The 16,963-nt window shown below is 36.2% G+C and overlaps 1 protein-coding gene across 1 annotated transcript in view; it reads left to right on the top strand.

Moving 5' to 3' along the window:
- C3G (C3G guanyl-nucleotide exchange factor) overlaps window positions 1-9,433 on the top strand; it is a 46,294-nt gene extending 36,861 nt beyond the window's left edge. The window contains exons 14-17 of the mRNA XM_071583595.1: window positions 229-408; window positions 1,441-1,722; window positions 4,344-4,475; window positions 4,947-9,433. Of these exons, the coding sequence (XP_071439696.1) occupies window positions 229-408; window positions 1,441-1,722; window positions 4,344-4,475; window positions 4,947-5,091 (739 nt within the window). The 3' untranslated portion in view covers window positions 5,092-9,433. The remainder of the gene's footprint in view (window positions 1-228; window positions 409-1,440; window positions 1,723-4,343; window positions 4,476-4,946) is intronic.
- Window positions 9,434-16,963: the final 7,530 nt, after the last annotated feature.

The following is a 16,963-nucleotide window of genomic DNA, read 5'->3' as shown; positions in this document are numbered from 1 at the left end:
GCTGTTCAGGTATATATGAATATAAATTTAGGTCATGAGATTACAATGTTAGCAGTGCTGGTAACTTACCTTGGCCATAAGGAATTCATGACATCATCAATCCAATTAAGTCGATTTAGCACATTATAAAGGTGAAATGTGCTGTTTCCTTGTGTTTTTAACTTGGTTGATTAATTATTGTATTTAGTAGTATAAATGCGTAACTATTTGATGAATTACTCATTACAGACAATCATCTTTGCTTGACTTCAAATCTGAACGAGTGGCTGAGCAGATGACTCTTTTGGATGCCAGTCTATTTGCACGAATTGAGATTCCTGAGGTTTTGGTATGGGCCAAGGAGCAGAATGAAGAGAGAAGCCCGAACTTGACTCGTTTCACAGAGCACTTCAACAAAATGTCTTATTGGTGAGAAAAGCAAGGGAAAAATATTTGAGGAAAAGATTGCAATAATAATCCTTTACATGACCATTGTAAACCTGATCAAGAGTGTGATTCTGCAAATAATGCATCAGTTTTTTTTAATAAAAAGTGTATTTGTGATATATCCTTAAATTTATTAATGGATAAATTTTTCTCAAATTCATCAATCAATTTAATATTTTCATGTTTTAAGTGATTAATGCTGTTAATTTACCATCACTTATTTGTCAGCAAATTATTTGGGCAAGTGAGCAAAGTATTTTTCAAATGAATTACATTACAATATTTAACTGTTTTAACTGGTTATTAAATAATTAACTAATAAAACCAGTGAATGCTTTCCCATGAAAGTACATTATTAGTTAGTAAGTGACCAGATATGACAAAATTATGTCAGAATAGCTATCCATGGAGTAAAAAGCTTTAATAATTAATAAGCAAAATCCTACCTCTGATATCCAACTAACTAATTTTTGTTAAATCTACTAAATATGTTTAATGGCAAATACAAGCATTTTGTCATGGTGGAAATTGTCCAAAAATCCATATTAGTTACACAATGTATGTGAGAAACTATTATCTATGCCGCCCGAATTTCATTTGTAAATTTAAATTTAAATTGTAACTTTTTATTTATGCTAGAATTTTATTTATTAATAGATGATGACAAGACTTTGCACACCCCGACTAAATCACTGACCAACAGTCAAATAACTCATGACTTATCGGAGTGAATTCACTCCAATAAAACATACCCTCTGCAATTATAATTAATATTATCAAATGTTACTTAAATTTTACGCATGTAATTCATAAAATATTAAATATAAAAACTTCTTAATTAATCAATACACATCACTTTTAAAGAAGTGATCATTGCTTAATGCTGAAGATTGCTAGATAATGATGCCACATAATTCTGATTTGAATTTGCTGCTTTAATACCTTTTCACTAAACATGACTGCTGATAGATGAAATGAGCAAAATGCATGATGATTTCATTCTTTGACTTGCAGGGCTAGGTCCCGTATCCTCGAACAAAGTGATGCAAAAGAACGGGAGCGCCATGTGGCTAAATTTACAAAAGTTATGCGTCACTTACGCAGGCTGAATAACTTCAACTCTTATCTGGCACTTTTGTCAGCCTTGGATTCAGCACCAGTGCGTCGCCTGGAATGGCAACAGCGGCATGTAGCAGACACCCTAAAGGAATATTGTGCTCTCATTGACTCATCATGTTCTTTTCGTGCATACCGTCAGGCTTTGGCAGAAACTAACCCACCATGTATTCCTTATATGTAAGTAAACTTCAGTTTATTTTCCTGAAATAATGGAGACAACTTTCCAGCTGCTTATTCTCCTAGTCTATTCCACTAACTTTTGTTATATTTTGCAAAAATAATTTAAAGAACTATTAATAAATGACAGGTCTTAGAGGTTTAAGTATTATTTAAATGTTCATTAAGATGAAAATATGATAGACAACTAGACGGAAGACTCAAACTTTCATCTCAAACATTTATATTCATGTTAAGCGAATCAGAATCATCATCACAATGATAGCCAATAATTTCATAGATGCTATAATTTGAGGAGTCAAATGAAAACCTTTAAAACGTAATTAACGTTCAATTTCCCATGCCATTGGTCTGTAAGTTGGCAATATTGTGACCAATACTTTAAAGAATGTCCACAGGTGGCAGCATGCTGCAGGCCAATGAAATGCTACCACAATACCAGTTTACAATGACTGCCCCACTTGTAACATGCTCCAATGAAGAACCAAATTGTCATACATTTCCTGGGCAGTGAAGGTACGAAACCTATTGAAATCCATCTGCAAATGAAAGTCCAGTATAGTGAGGCATGTTTATCACTGCAGCAAGTGTACCAGTGAAGGTGGAAGTTCAGAAACAGTGTGACTTCTGTGGAATATGCTCCGCACCCAGGACAGGCACACCATACTGTGACACCAGAGTTTATGTAGCCCCTGAAGCTATTGTGATGGGCAATCACCATGCCATTGAAACCTCTAAGAGGCAGGAGGTTGAGCGGCAGGTCTTACAGGTTGGATGAAATAGCCTTAAATTTTAACATTAGTCATGGATCAGTGCATAACACTATTCATGATGCACTTAAGTTTCACAGTTTCTGCTAGATGTGTGCCATGGCATCTCACTCCAGAACTGAAAGAGCGGCACTTTGACGTAGAAGGAGATGGATTCCTTATAAGAATCGTTACAGAAGATGAAACCGGGGTCCACTACCGCCAGCCCAAAACAAGAGAGCAAGCAAGGAAAACCACTTCCTCATCCCCTAAACTAAATAAGTTTCGGGTGCAGCTATCAGTTGGGAAGGTTATAGTTTCTCTCTGTTAAGATGAATGAGGTCTTACCTTGGAACACTACAGGCATAGGGAATCCACCATCACCGGTACCTCTCTCATATTCTGGTATATTGAAAAATCATCTTCAGCCTGTAATCAGATCAAAGTGACGTGGGCACCTGACTGCAGGTTTCATTTTGCAAAATGACAATGCTTAACCTTATTCTGCCTGTGAAACAGTAGAGACCTTCATTGATCTTTGCTTTGATACTCTTCCACATCCAGAGGTGTGCTAAATGTCAGAGAGACTATGCCTACAAATGGTACACTTGTGTTCCACTTTTGATCAATGGATTGCATTTAAAAAATACATAGTTTTCATTTGACTCACCAATGTACAACCTAAATCCTACTTACTACTTGGTGCAGATGTCAGCCTCACGATATATTGCTTTTATTTTTGATGTTTCACACTTAAAGTGAAACTAGCATGTTTTAACATGGCAGTACTGACACCAGAGTTTTCTTTTGTATTTGAGGTCCCATGGGTCTGCCTGACATTCCACCATCTCTTGCTGACTATTTTCTCAAACATTTGTTTTCTTTTTATTTCTTCTGTTCCTTATGAATCCTAAAATATTTCAAATTAATTTTCATTCACTGAAAACATCATATATTTTTAAATGTGAGTTTAATTACAGCATTTGACTCTTCATACACTATGCTTAAGTTTACATATTTTAAGGAAGTATTTCTTTCAGATTTAAAATGTATGAAAAGAAAAATTGTAAGGATTGCATATTATTTATGTTTTAAGCATTTATTATGCACTTTTGATGTACATATTCCACGAACTCAATTTAGTTTTCATGTCCTCGTTTTTTGGCCAAAGTACACATCTTCAATGGTACCTTTTATGTTTTTTCTCTTGTACATCTGAACTCTCACCATAATATAGCTATGCCATCTTTCTAACTGCTTCGGGATCATTGTTATAGTGGATTACTCATATGTTAGTGTAATGACCTTCATATTTCCCAGAGAAAATTTCACCTGTGAATCCTAGATTCTGGTTGTCCCTTAGCAAATATTTAAATCCCTAATATGCTCAACTTATAAATACAATAAGAAAGTGACACATGATGCTTTTAGTCCCCCCAGAATAGATTTTTATTGCCAAATTCTGTGTAAGTGCAGTCTCGTGTGTCACTTCCCCTATTATCATTATAATGGAATTCCAGGAAGTAAAAGCCCAACTATCTCTTAAAATAATGTAAGCCTATGGTCATTGGCTTATAAATATTCAAATATGCTAATACTATTTTACTGAGTTGAATAAGAAAATTTAGTATGTACAAGAGCATTTAAATGCTAAATCTTAATTGTTTTGAGTTACTTTATTGAAACATTCCCCATTTTAATCTGAAAACCTGAACTTTCAACTCTAAAAAGCAAGGTAAATGAATAAACAAAGAACTGGCCATTATTTACTTTTTATCATGTATTTTCACACTTATAATGCAATATTTGCAAATATTTTGACTTTTCTAGTCTACTGATTGATACTTTTTTTCATATATTATATCACACCAGAGGTCTGGTCCTTCAAGACTTGACATTTGTCCACATTGGAAATAGTGACCTATTAGCTGATGGTACAGTTAACTTCTCTAAGAGGTGGCAGCAATTTAATATTGTGGAAAACATGAAGAAGTTTAAGAAATGGTTAGTATATATCTTATAAGTTCCTCTTTGATTGAAATATTTTCTTGGTAAATATTGAAACATAAATTGTTTAGTAAGTGAATGTGAATTAATTAATCAAAATGTTTGTCATTGTTGAAAATTGAGACTTTTTTTATGACTTCTCTCTTGATTTTTCTTATTTTAAGGTAGTCGAATCTTTACAGGGTGGCTACTCTGTTGAGAAAATTGAGAAATGTGGCAGTCACTGCTATTGTGTTGCTAAATTAAAAAAAATCAGGAAAAAAGGCAATCTACTTTAAAAAGTTGGGATTTGATTCTTAAAGCCAGGAATATGGGATGGAAATTGGGAACTCATAAAACGAGTGGTCACCCTGCTTCATATAACTAAAATATGAGATAAAAGTTGAAAACTATTTTACTTAATGAGGAAATTATTAGTTGCTGTTTCATGGTAAACAATAAGTACAGTATTGTTCATTTTCTTAACAGCCAATACAGTTTCAAGAAAAATGAAAGGATAATTGCCTTTTTCAACAACTTTGATGAATTCCTCTGTGAGGAGGCCATGTGGCAGATATCAGAGTCCATAAGGCCAAGAGGTGGAAAGAAGACACCAGGGCAAGGAGATTCATAAGAGCTCTCTTATGAATTATACTCAATTACCTGCATATACCATCTTTTATGCACCTACCCCTAGCTTAAAAAATCCCCTCCCTGTCATGAAGTGGATGCTTGTGCAAGCTTAGGTGTAGAAATCAAAAGCGGTCATTCCTGCATCAAGTGCAGCCAGAGGTGGTTTCTGAGATAAGCTGTGCTCATCGTTTTAAATGTGCACATTACACTATAAAGGGTAATTGTGAGGAAAAATGGAGCCAATGTCTCTTGCTCATTTCTCCTTTTGTCTGTCTAAGTTATAATCTATTTCATTTTTTCCTTCTGAGGAGAAGAAATTTCATGTTTTTCCTTTGCTTGGAAAAGTGGTTGTTTCTGGGGAAAAAAGATTAATGGGCAGCTTTAATCCAACTCATTAGGACAGTCTGCGTTCTTGTATAGTTGGGTGAATTTTCAGTATAGTGGATCTCTATGAAAATCCTATTGCTGTAATTATTATGATTCACTTTTGTACTAAGTGTGCAAAGAATCATATGTTTGTGATCATTGGCTAAGAATAAATTAAAGATTATCACTTTAGTGTGGTAAGCTAGCTCAATAAATACAACGCACATGCTCACATGACCCAGTATAAGAAGATTGTAGTTAACCTGTGGCAATACTGTTCAGGAGTATGTTTCCAAGCTCCTATTTCTGGTTTTTCTTGAAATCGTTGGAGTTCAGTCCTTAAGATGAGTATTCTGGAGTAGTGGTTTTGATTTCCATGCTCCACAAAGGCCTTTATCCTTTTTTGAAGGAAAGAAATTATGTGGCATTATTTATTAAAAGGAGATGTACATTCTTGTCCAGTAATTATTGAAAATACATCGAAATGGAAATGTTGGCACAATAGCCATATCAACTTGATTCAAGGACATCTTTCCATTATGCCTTCGCTATAGGTGTCAGCCTGTTATTTGGTTGTGCGAATTTGTGCCAATCGCTTGTCATACTCTAGTGTGGTGTTTTGTTAACTTAGTACTGTTATTTATTTGTGCATATGATTGGTATTTTGAAGGTGTGAATGAGTGTGTGGCCATGTTTATGTGATAGGATTATTATAATGGAATGGCTGGGATCATGATTTTTTTAATGGGGAGACACCTATGCTCAAGCACATACATATGTATTAATTTGATGATATGTGTCTGTGATCTAAGCTTCCCAGCAGGAATGATGCCATGGCATCTATCTCCTGTTACTGCCTTGCTAGTAGGTGATACATTAGTTGCAGGTCCATTTACTCATGACAAAATTTAATTTAAAATGACCATGGTTAGCCGATAGTTTTGATCAAAGGCATCCCTGCATCATATTAGTTGCTTATTTATTTCTGTGATGATATTTTTCTTTTAAAGTGAGGTTATTGCATCTCTTTTTTCTCAATTCTGACCTACTGGATAAGTGCAAATTGATGCTTCTCCCTTAAGTGGCTGAAGATAGTTCATTGGAATGTAATCAGTGTGTGTGTGTGCATCTGAGCTACTCATGACTTGATTGAGCTCTTAAGCTCATGATATTTCTAAATGTCCTCTTTGTGGTTGATTATTAGGGGTCAGGGTGCCTGTAGGGAAAGTACTTGTAGGTGTAAGTATTAATCTGTAGTGTTGTCTCCTTGTGTAGTACATATTTAATTGCATCTAGTCACTCAAGAACCACTATTTGTTTTGTTACATTCTGTTGAACAAACAGTGCCATTTATTTTTTGCTGTAACTGTAAGAATGAAATTGTATTCTGAAGAAGTTATGTCCTTATTTTGTGATTAAAACAACCCTTCAATTGTTACATCTGATTACAGTACTGTAGTGGGAAGTTCATAGAGACTGAAATCCTGGATTATGTTTCTCCATCAAATAATTTAATGGTTTTAAGTTGATAACCATGCAGCAATGTTGCATATCAGAGCTTAACATCATATATTCTAATTCCTTGCATGCTGTTGTTTTATGCTAAATATTATTACGATACCATATTGAATATGCTGACTTAGATTGGAATTGTGGAAGATTACTTGATTGTTTGAAGGCCACTCACTTCCTCTAATGTGATCTAGTAAAATTAAGCACAAAAAACAAGTTTTAGTTGTGATAAGAGAAAAATTGTTTCATGTTGCAATATGCAATTATGACTTCTAAAATTAACTATAAATACTGTTGATTTAACCAGTGTTGCAGTTATTTTCCTATTGCAGTACTGGTCCTTCATAGCACCTTATATTTCCTATTGATATTTTAAAAAAATATTGTACAAAAAATTTATTTTTTGAGGTGTTAGATAAAGTATCTTCTTTTTGGAAGCTATGTGTACATTTTGTGGCATTGATTTTTGCCTGTGAACATTTTATTTGCTATTCTGTATGTCATTAGCACAAGTACTATGGGTCTAATGAATTGATGTCTCATGTTTAAATTCATTCATTTACAGTCATTTGGAATGTTTTTTAGGAGTCCACTTTCCTTTCTCTACACCTAATTATGCCTCTCATACCTGCAGTAGGACTTGTTCTTCCCAGAAAGGAAGATAATTTGTTCTACTCTTAAGTGATCCTGTACCTTCCAAAAATATCTGATCCAAACTAGTCTTCATGTTTTAGTTTTAGCGAAAGGAACAATTAATGATAAAGTAATATTTTTACTGTTGCAGATATAACTAAAACCTATCTAATACGTAGGTTAATGGTGATATCAAAATTGGTATTAAATTAGTCTATTGGGGACTAATGTTTGCCAGATCTTTTCAAAATGTATAGATATGCTTCAGTGCGAATCGTTCAGATATAAAAATGAAACAAATTGTTACCAGGAAATAATTTTATTGAAACAATAAAATTGTTTTGATTTCCATTATTTTATTTTGAGTTTATGTTCTTGTTGGTCGCATGATTTTGTAAACAAGTGACAAAATTCTCCTTCAAAATATTCGGTTGCACCTGAAGTTGGACCTCAAAAAACCCGTTTTACGTTTTCAACACAAGTTTCTCCAATTTTGCATGAGTGGAAAATGCAGGGGAACACTTTTTATAATTGGAATTGGTCATTGGAAATTTGAGAATTTGAGAATAGAAAATGGAATTTTTGAAGTTTTCAGTAAGGTTCGCCCTTCTTATATTTTTTATAGTAATATGCCATTGTAGAAGAATATTTCTGCTTGCAGCTTGTGTTCTTTACTTCATGTTAGCATTAACAAGTACATTCAGGGAGCAATCACACTTCTCTTAGATGAGTTGATTCAATCAAATTTGGAAAAATTTGTTGTGTGCATTTGCCACCTAATCATTTTAATAATAAAAGAGGTGACCAAAGTGATTAATCAACATTTACCTCAGTGGAAAAAATCATTGAAATTCGATACATGCTAGTGAGATGACAATCCTTTTCACGTAGTGAATTACATCCAGAACATCATTGGTTAAATCAGCACTATATTTTTTATATGAATTAGTACTCATGGAAAATTCAAAGTATTAATGGCATTTTAGAGCTGCAATCTCTAAAAATGTAAAGTGTTTTAGGCATAAATTCTTGTGTAATTTAATTTATTAGGTCTTTAATTTTCCAAGATTACTTAATGTAGGCTCAAAAATATCCCAGGTTTTTCAAGTTATATATCCCAAAAGGTTCCAAATTATTCTGCACATATGATATAGGATCAAATTATTATACTCCAATAATATTGGTAGAAACTCCAAATTTAAGAATTTAGGTGCTTCTAATGCACTTCACTTTACTTTTGAATGTGTATTTGAGCTCAGGTTGTCTTTGTCTCTCCTTAAGGCACTAGTTTTTACCCTGCTGTGTAGTTATATTTTAATTCTTTTTGCGATTGCTCTGTTGAACTAAAGCATATTCATATACAGTCTTGTGGTTAGTGCTCACCTAGCGTGTTTAGAACTGTGTCTTATTATCCTGTAATTGTGTGTACATGTCCAGTGTCAATTTTAATGACTTGCCCTCATATGTGCTGGTTGTAGTGTCCTTGACTCTCTACTTTTGAACATATCGCAACTTTCTCTGCAGCAGCACTAAATGTCAACTCTTGTATGCATGTGAGTGCATCTGTTCTGTGGTATGTTTGTGTAAGTGAATGACCCTTCATTATTGCTCTTTTGTCACTCTGGTGTGTATCTCAAGCTGCCATTGATCAATAGGATGTGTCACTTTCTCTTCGCATTGTCTCCAAGTGCACTGTTTTGTCTTTGAGATGCTTGGAGCAAATGACCTCCTTACTGCATTTTTGGTTTTTTTCTTGTCACACTGTATAATATATTTTTATAAATGTCTGATTGTGCAATTGTACTTTTTGTTGAAGAATGGTATTGTCTTTTTTACTCTAAAATTTTGTAATGTTAATGAAAATAAAAAGAGATACAAAGTAAAATGTGTCATGATGTCATTATTTAATCATCATATCATTTCTAATGGATGTCAAATATTTACTGCCACCATCCCCGGCAGCCCCCCCTCGTCACCTCCCTGGTGTCATTCCTCGCGGAACAGCGACCGCTCTTTGCCATTCTCGAGTCGAGCCACGTCACTGCTGACATCACCGCACGCGTGAACGGATGACACCATGGATACACGACGGCGTTATCCATGCGATCCACTGCACAGACCTAGGGACGTAAGCCGTTTCAGACAACACGGACGGTGGGAACTGCCGAGTGCAAACCAATCTTGCTCTATCTGATTTATTTACGGCAAAGCCTTGGTCCATTGCGTGATCGCGGCCTTTCGCCTTTCCAGCCACAAAGGCTATTAAGGCGGGGACAATTTTTCTGCGTTGTAGAGACTATCTAATCCCTTCCCGCACAGAGCAGCCTTGGCCTCTTCTTCGCTGGTTGGGCTTCTCCTGTGGGGCGCTAATGACGCTTCCACGCAGACTTGGATGTCGGCGATCTTCCGCATGAGGGGCGCCTCCGATTCCGCCGCTTTCTCGAATAATCGGCCGGAGCCGACTAAGCGCCGCGAATGCCTTCGCACGAACACGAAGTGCTTGGGAATTCTAAACAAGTTTCCGGTCCATCAACAATCAGAGGTAGAGAACCTCGGATTCCCAAGATAGAACGACTCTATTCACCGACAGGTCCACTTCTGGGGGCCCTCCACGTCCCGTGTGGAAGACAGTCACCTTTATCTTCTATGTGTTGACTGCAAAGCTCCATCGACGATACCACAGCACCAGTTCGTTGACAGCACCTTGCAGTCTTCGTACCGCGGTCTCCTTCCTCAAGGATCTGCATAGGAGCGCCGCGTCGTCTGCGTACAAGGACAGGATTTTATGATTCCCACGTGTAAGAACGTCGTGGTAATAGATGTTAAAAATCAATGGCCCTTGAGGCACGCCGGCGGCGAGTGGTCGCAACCCGAAGTCCGCTTCAAATCATCGCACAGTGAAAGTCCTGTCCCGTAAGTAGGAGTGAACCAACTTGGTTGCCCAAGTTAGGAAATCGTCTTCTTATCTTCAACAGGAGTGCCGGGTGCCAGACGCGATTGAACGCCTTGCTGAAGTGCTCTGTCAACCGCCATATTCTTTTTGAAGGCGTCCGTAATTAAAATCCGCTCTTCTCACCAGCTAATGGACCATGGAAAGCTACTTGCGGAAGCCAAACTGTTCCTCCGAAAGGATGTCAGTCTCTCGGACAAAGCTCTCAGCCATCATCGGCTGCAGCAGTCGCTCGAATATCTTCCGTCGAGAAGGGAAATGCACCGGAAGTCTACGGGGCCCACCGCGAGCCTGGTAGACTTTCACACCGACCACCGACAAACCCCCAGCAAGCATTAACTCTTAAAAATTTGCCTGCATTTATTTACAATATACGGCAATTATGATATTAAAAAAATCTACACCATACTGCATTTACAATCTGTATACATTTATGATACTAATTTTTTACTTATATAAAAAAGAAAACTACTCTGCCATCCAGTTCTTGTGAACCTGCCATCACTTGGCAAACTTGATTACCACAGGGTACAATTAGTACAGGGCTTCCCGAGCCATAGGTTACGTATTACAATGTGATAGTGCTTAGTAGCCGAGTTTCCTCGCATTATTAGTTGCATAGTTGGATTTATTCTTCCAATTTTAACAATATTATCTATTTATTATTTTCCTTTATCCAATATTAGCACAGTTACACTACCATAATCAAGCGATCTGCCTTTATCTTGTACCGCCAGGACACAGCGGTACTGGGTTCAACTCTGGGGTGGCTCTACACTCACTCAGATTTACTAATTAAGTGATTTATAGGCGTACTGATTCATTTCATTAAACAGCTGGTGGAGAAATATAATGAGAAAGTTAAAGACAGGTGTTATTTCGCTTTATTTAGACCACCTTTGGAATACGCCTTAAGTTCAGCAAACCCGCCAGATTCATTAAAAATTGATACGATAAGAAGTGTGACAGGTCTTTTAGAGGAATTAGGCTGGAAGCATCTTGATATGCGTAGAGAAGAAGCGAAACTTTTAGCAAGGTTCAGAACACACGAGTTTAACTATGACACAAAGGGAATTATTATGGCCCCACACTATTTGGGTAGGTTAAACCACAAAGATAAGATAAGGGCGATAGAGTCCAGTACAGATAGATTCAAATATTTGTTTTTTCCTTGGTCAATCAGGAATCATAATAGTAAGAAACCAAAGTCATAATAGAAATAGTAAAGACATTCTATACAAGTGACGACCATATTAAATAAATGCTTCATAGACTATACAGGTAGGAATCGGCCCACGGGGCCGAGTGTCGGAACCTCTGTGTTCATTGTCATACGAAAGTCTTGCTCTACCGAATTGACAGCAGTGGAGAATGAGACTCAAAATAACCCGCAACCGTTAGTGTAGGGACATGGAATGCTAAGATGGCATTAAGGACTGGGAGACTAGAAATCATCAACAGAGAACGAGAAAGGAAGTATAGGAATATATGTTTTAGGTTTGTGTGAGGTGGTTGATTTAGGGATAATCTAGCTTTACATTTCGACAAGTAGTCTCCAAGGAGAATGAGTAGACCTTATTTAAGGTGAATAGCAAGAAATAACTGGGAAAGGTACAAATAATTATGGAGTATTGGAATGCAGCGATAGGAAAAGGTAGAGATGGGATAGAAGGAAGTTCATTACCATCCAAAGCTTTACAGCCCAGGGTGGGACTTGACTTCCTCCGTCTCCATTCCAATCTTCTTCTTGCCTTCTCCTTCCTTTGGCCTCAGATCTTCTTCAACATTCTGCAGCCATCTTTTCCGTAGTCATTCTCTATTCATCTGACATCATCCATTTAGCTATTGAGCGGTCATTTGGGGATTCTGTGTCCATTCTTTTCATATGCCCCAGCTGTACAAGTTTTAATGACTTGGAGACTCCTGGATAAGTGAACTTTTAGTTCATGTATGCTCTCTAGAGATGATATTTTAATGTATTTTTGATCTTGTATTCATTGAAATTGAGACCCATTGTTTTACCAATGCTATACTCCCCTGGTGCTCTCTCATTTATTTGCTTTTCCAAACTTCAATTTATCTCCTCTGTAGATGGAAGGCGCACATCCTGATCGCCTGTTTAAGGTCTTATATGCTCTTCTTTCCCCGGAGCTACTTCCTTATTAGCAATTAATGGAAATATTTAGTCTATTTTTCTAATATCTTATTATTCTTCTCAATTAGTTTGCCAGTTTTGTTCCCACGGAAGCCTAACTCTAGGTCGATTTCCAATGGTCATGTATTATACTGATTGGTAATGGTTTTTCCTTCATTTGCATTTTTAAGCCTTACAATTTCCCCCGGTTTTCTTAAATATCCTCTTTTCTTCTTTTCAATAATGTATCTGTTTTTATCTAAGTGGCGGTTTATTGATGGGCAAAGAATTAAGAAGAGTGTGCAAAACTACGTCCTATTATGGCAAACAAAATTTTAGCTACTTATGATTTTCACGATCTTGATATTTATGTTTGTAACTCGTTAGTACTCTTAAATTACTTAACACTATTAACTTACCATGAATATTAATGTTGACAGTCTCTTTATTCTTCTTGGGGTTTCCCCTCGTATGTTGGCAAAAGTAGATTACAGTTTTGCCAGAATTTCAGCTAGCTTTTCAGGCATAAAAATCCCCATGCGCTATTTAAAAAGAGTACAATGACAAAAAAACCGGAGGTACCTCGATTATGCATAAGGTTACTTTCATAGTATTGACCATCTCCGTTGAGTTTCATTAAATCTCTTGGAATTTGCAGATCCCAACAAATTTTGATGCTCATCAATAAGCCATTATCGTTGATTTGCATCACATTTGCCTTGTCGATCTAACTTTACTGAGTTGAATCTACTTTCATATAACTAACGTGAGTAATCCTTTAGTTATCACAATGTGCGGCTAAGTGCGCGATAGAAAATTATGAAAGATTTTGGCAGTCCGAAAGTGTGCGAAAGTCGTCAATGTACATTCCCTTAACTATAGCCAATGGACTGGTAGAGGGTAAAGTGAGAGAAAGGGTCAGATTAAATGGTAGCCAAAGGGGGTACCACATAGTATAGAGGAAGTCTTGTCGGAGACGTTCAACTTATTTTAAACGAATGTAAAATCTATAAAGATAAACAGGAAGAGGGATAAAAGGCATGAAGAACGGCAGGTTTGTCAAATGAAAATAGTACCTTACTGTTAGGCATCCGAGCGTTGCACATCAGAGACCGTTGGTTGCAGATATATCAAGTTGGGATCTTCCTTTAGAAGGATAGTCTTAAAATTCTCCTTTCTATTTGGGGTAGGCTCACGGTGGGTAGAATAGGGAGGGGCACTTCGAGATCACTTGATTATTTCTCCCCAGGCTGTGAATATCACAATTAACCAAAAATATTACCCTTTCCACATCTGATTCATTGAACTCCATAGCACTGTTAAGATAGTTTCCGACCTGAATGTCATAATTGCCCACTTCCAGGCACAGTTTTCGAATTACATAATATTTCAGACATCGGGGATCTTTTAGATATGACACTTAAGAACTTGATTTTCATACGAATAAAGCAAAGTTTTGGTAGGGAAAGGGAAGATTATATGAACAGGGAAATATCTAAATGGTTTGAAAAATTATCTTTCCAAACAAAATTTGATGACTATACAAAATAAAATATATTATAATAGTGGCTCACGCACAAATGCCTACGTTCAAAAGTCAATATAACATACTTTAAAACGTGAAATGTCTGTGAAAGATTAAGATAATTTTTTATTCAGATTGAAACCCGTTTTCATTACTGATCGGATGTGCAGCCAGACATTTTTAAATGTGTTGCGAAATAAAATGAGTTAGAGGACGTATCCCTTGTCTTTAGCTCAAGCATAAATTAGATTAGTTTCGAGAAGATTTCCATTCTTTATTTTCTGGTATCCAGAAACGTGGAATGAGCTTTATAAGCCAGGGATATTCAGATTCTGATAGTGTGGTAAATTTTGGGGACAGTTGAAGGGACATCCAGAGAAACTCGTCAAGAGAGTGAAATATGAAATTTACATTTAAATATTAAAACCTTAGTAACCTACTATACCGAGAAATATTCATAGAGTAATTATAAGTTTTACATATCGTACGAATTGACTGCGACCTCAGAAGCATTTCGTTAACAAAGACCATCTGGGCAAATGGCTCATCCATGTAATGTAGTTAATAATTCCGGTTTGATATGAAAAATATATTATTTTATGATAACAATTGAATAATTTTTCTTTGAATTTCCTTGATAAGTTCCCATCAATAGGTGGGACGTTTTATCTAACTCGCAACCATTTTGGATGATGGCCTTCATGAGAAATTTAAAAAAATATTACGAAGCTCATAAAATATTTCTCGCATGACAATGCTAAATGGGCATGCGTATCAGGAAAAGAGCATCGCTAATAGTAATACTAGAAACACCATTTAAATGGGTCAGTCGTGAAAAAGTCAACGTGCAGTGAAAATTGGTGCCAACTGAATCACTTGGGGTTTGAGATCGAAAATTCTATTTAATATTTGTTTTGTAAAAATTCTTTGTTTTGGGCTTTAATTGTTTATCGCAACGGATATCCAAATAAGGTCATAGATTGCTACCGTCACTGCTTCTTTTCTAGGACCAAACGAGCACTGGTTTCCGGGGGAAATGTCGCGGAGCCTCCATACGCCGCCATACCTCAAGAGGATGCTTCTTCAGATTAATTCTCGGGCAGACAAACAATTACTCAAAAAAACGATTATCTTCCTTTGATTGTACTATTTCCTGTGCGCCCTTTTTTGCTTGCCACTTATATTCCACTCTTTTTCGTAAATTCTACTTTTAACTCGTCCCTTACAATACGCAGCGTCTCTCACCAGCTTGTCTCGAATAAATGCAAATTTTCAGGGTTTTCAATTTTCTGAGAATCTAGAGATTGGCTTTCAGGGTCTTGTTGTGTCTCTTTGCTGGCTCAAATCTCCAGCTAGAAGTGCCTAGAAGGCATGATGAATGATCTCCTACGATTTTATATGCAAATATATTTCGACGCCAATTGTCGTCGGGTTTAGGAAGTGAAATAATAGGGAGAAAGATTTAGTAACTAATAATAATAGGTTACTTTCTTATATTTTTCTTAATATTCTGTAAACAAGACGAAATTCATGGCTAATTATGTGACAGCAATATCCCCAAGGCTTCAAACTAATGAAATTATTTAAAAAGTCATACTAGCTAATATTGTATTTGCAATCTCACCATCACTGCTCTCAGCAAACATTTTGATTTTTCATGCAGCTCCTCTCCTTAAACTTATTAAAAAATATCGACCTTCTGCCTCACGCTGCTAATTAAAATATTGTTAGGATAGAGCGAATATTCCACTCGCACGGCATATGTCGGCACTCGCTTGGGAAACAACGGCCACATGCTTTAAGTTAAGCTATGCTCCCACCATCAGTCATCCTAAAAATAGCTTGTGTGCGATTTAAAGGCACCAGCATAATTTCTGTCACTAATTAGGCATTTATTGTTTTGTGCTTAATCATTTTATTAATTACCAAATTTTGTTTTTCGAAAAATGTCGAACTAATAGAACCTAGTAGTTAACATTTCTCAATAGCATGAATATATGTCAATATCTAAAACGGAAGGAGTATTTACTACTGAATTGAATTATTTCCCTCTCAGCTGATTAAAACTCAGGCATGCCTTCATTTTTGTGCGGATCTGCAGTTATTGTGGAATCATCGTCTCTCAATGACACTTTGAATGTTTGGATGATAAGGATCGCTTCATTCGTAAATTCAGAAAAGGGAGGCAAACCATTCATAATATATTTGTACAACAATGCCGTTTGGAGGCCGGCGACGAACTCTTATATCTGAATAAAGTCTAGCATAAAATGACCGCTGGCGTTTAAAATTAATTTTCTAATGGATAATACGAAAATAAAATATACTTCTTTGTTTTTATGTGGAAGTAATATTATTAACAACTAGTTTTTAGCGACGGTATTTTTATTTAAACTATGTTAATTGCTAATTACGTTGGCTAATTTTAGATACATGCTGGCAACTGGCGACATTGGGTATATCATGACTGATTGAATAAGTTGCGGAAGGCGTTTGTTTGCAATATGTAAAGATAATTTTTGAAGGATGTGAGTGAACTATGCTAGCAAAAATATTAAAGATGACTTCTATATTTGGAGATATGCGTCTAATCTTCAAACGATTTAGACTTCATAAGTGAGATTAGTGATAATAGGCATGCGAAAAAGGGGCGTCAGAATTACTTCATAGTTACATGTATTAAATGATATTTAAATGAAAAAGATACATACCCAATGATTATCGTACTTAATAAGATCGTGCAGATGGAATAA

This window comes from Hetaerina americana, unplaced genomic scaffold, assembly GCF_022747635.1.
Source record: "Hetaerina americana unplaced genomic scaffold, ioHetAmer1.1.p SCAF_1, whole genome shotgun sequence".
NCBI classification, from domain to species: domain Eukaryota; kingdom Metazoa; phylum Arthropoda; class Insecta; order Odonata; family Calopterygidae; genus Hetaerina; species Hetaerina americana.
The sequence above is the reverse complement of the archived record's forward strand: the minus strand, read 5'-3'. Positions and strand labels throughout refer to the sequence as shown.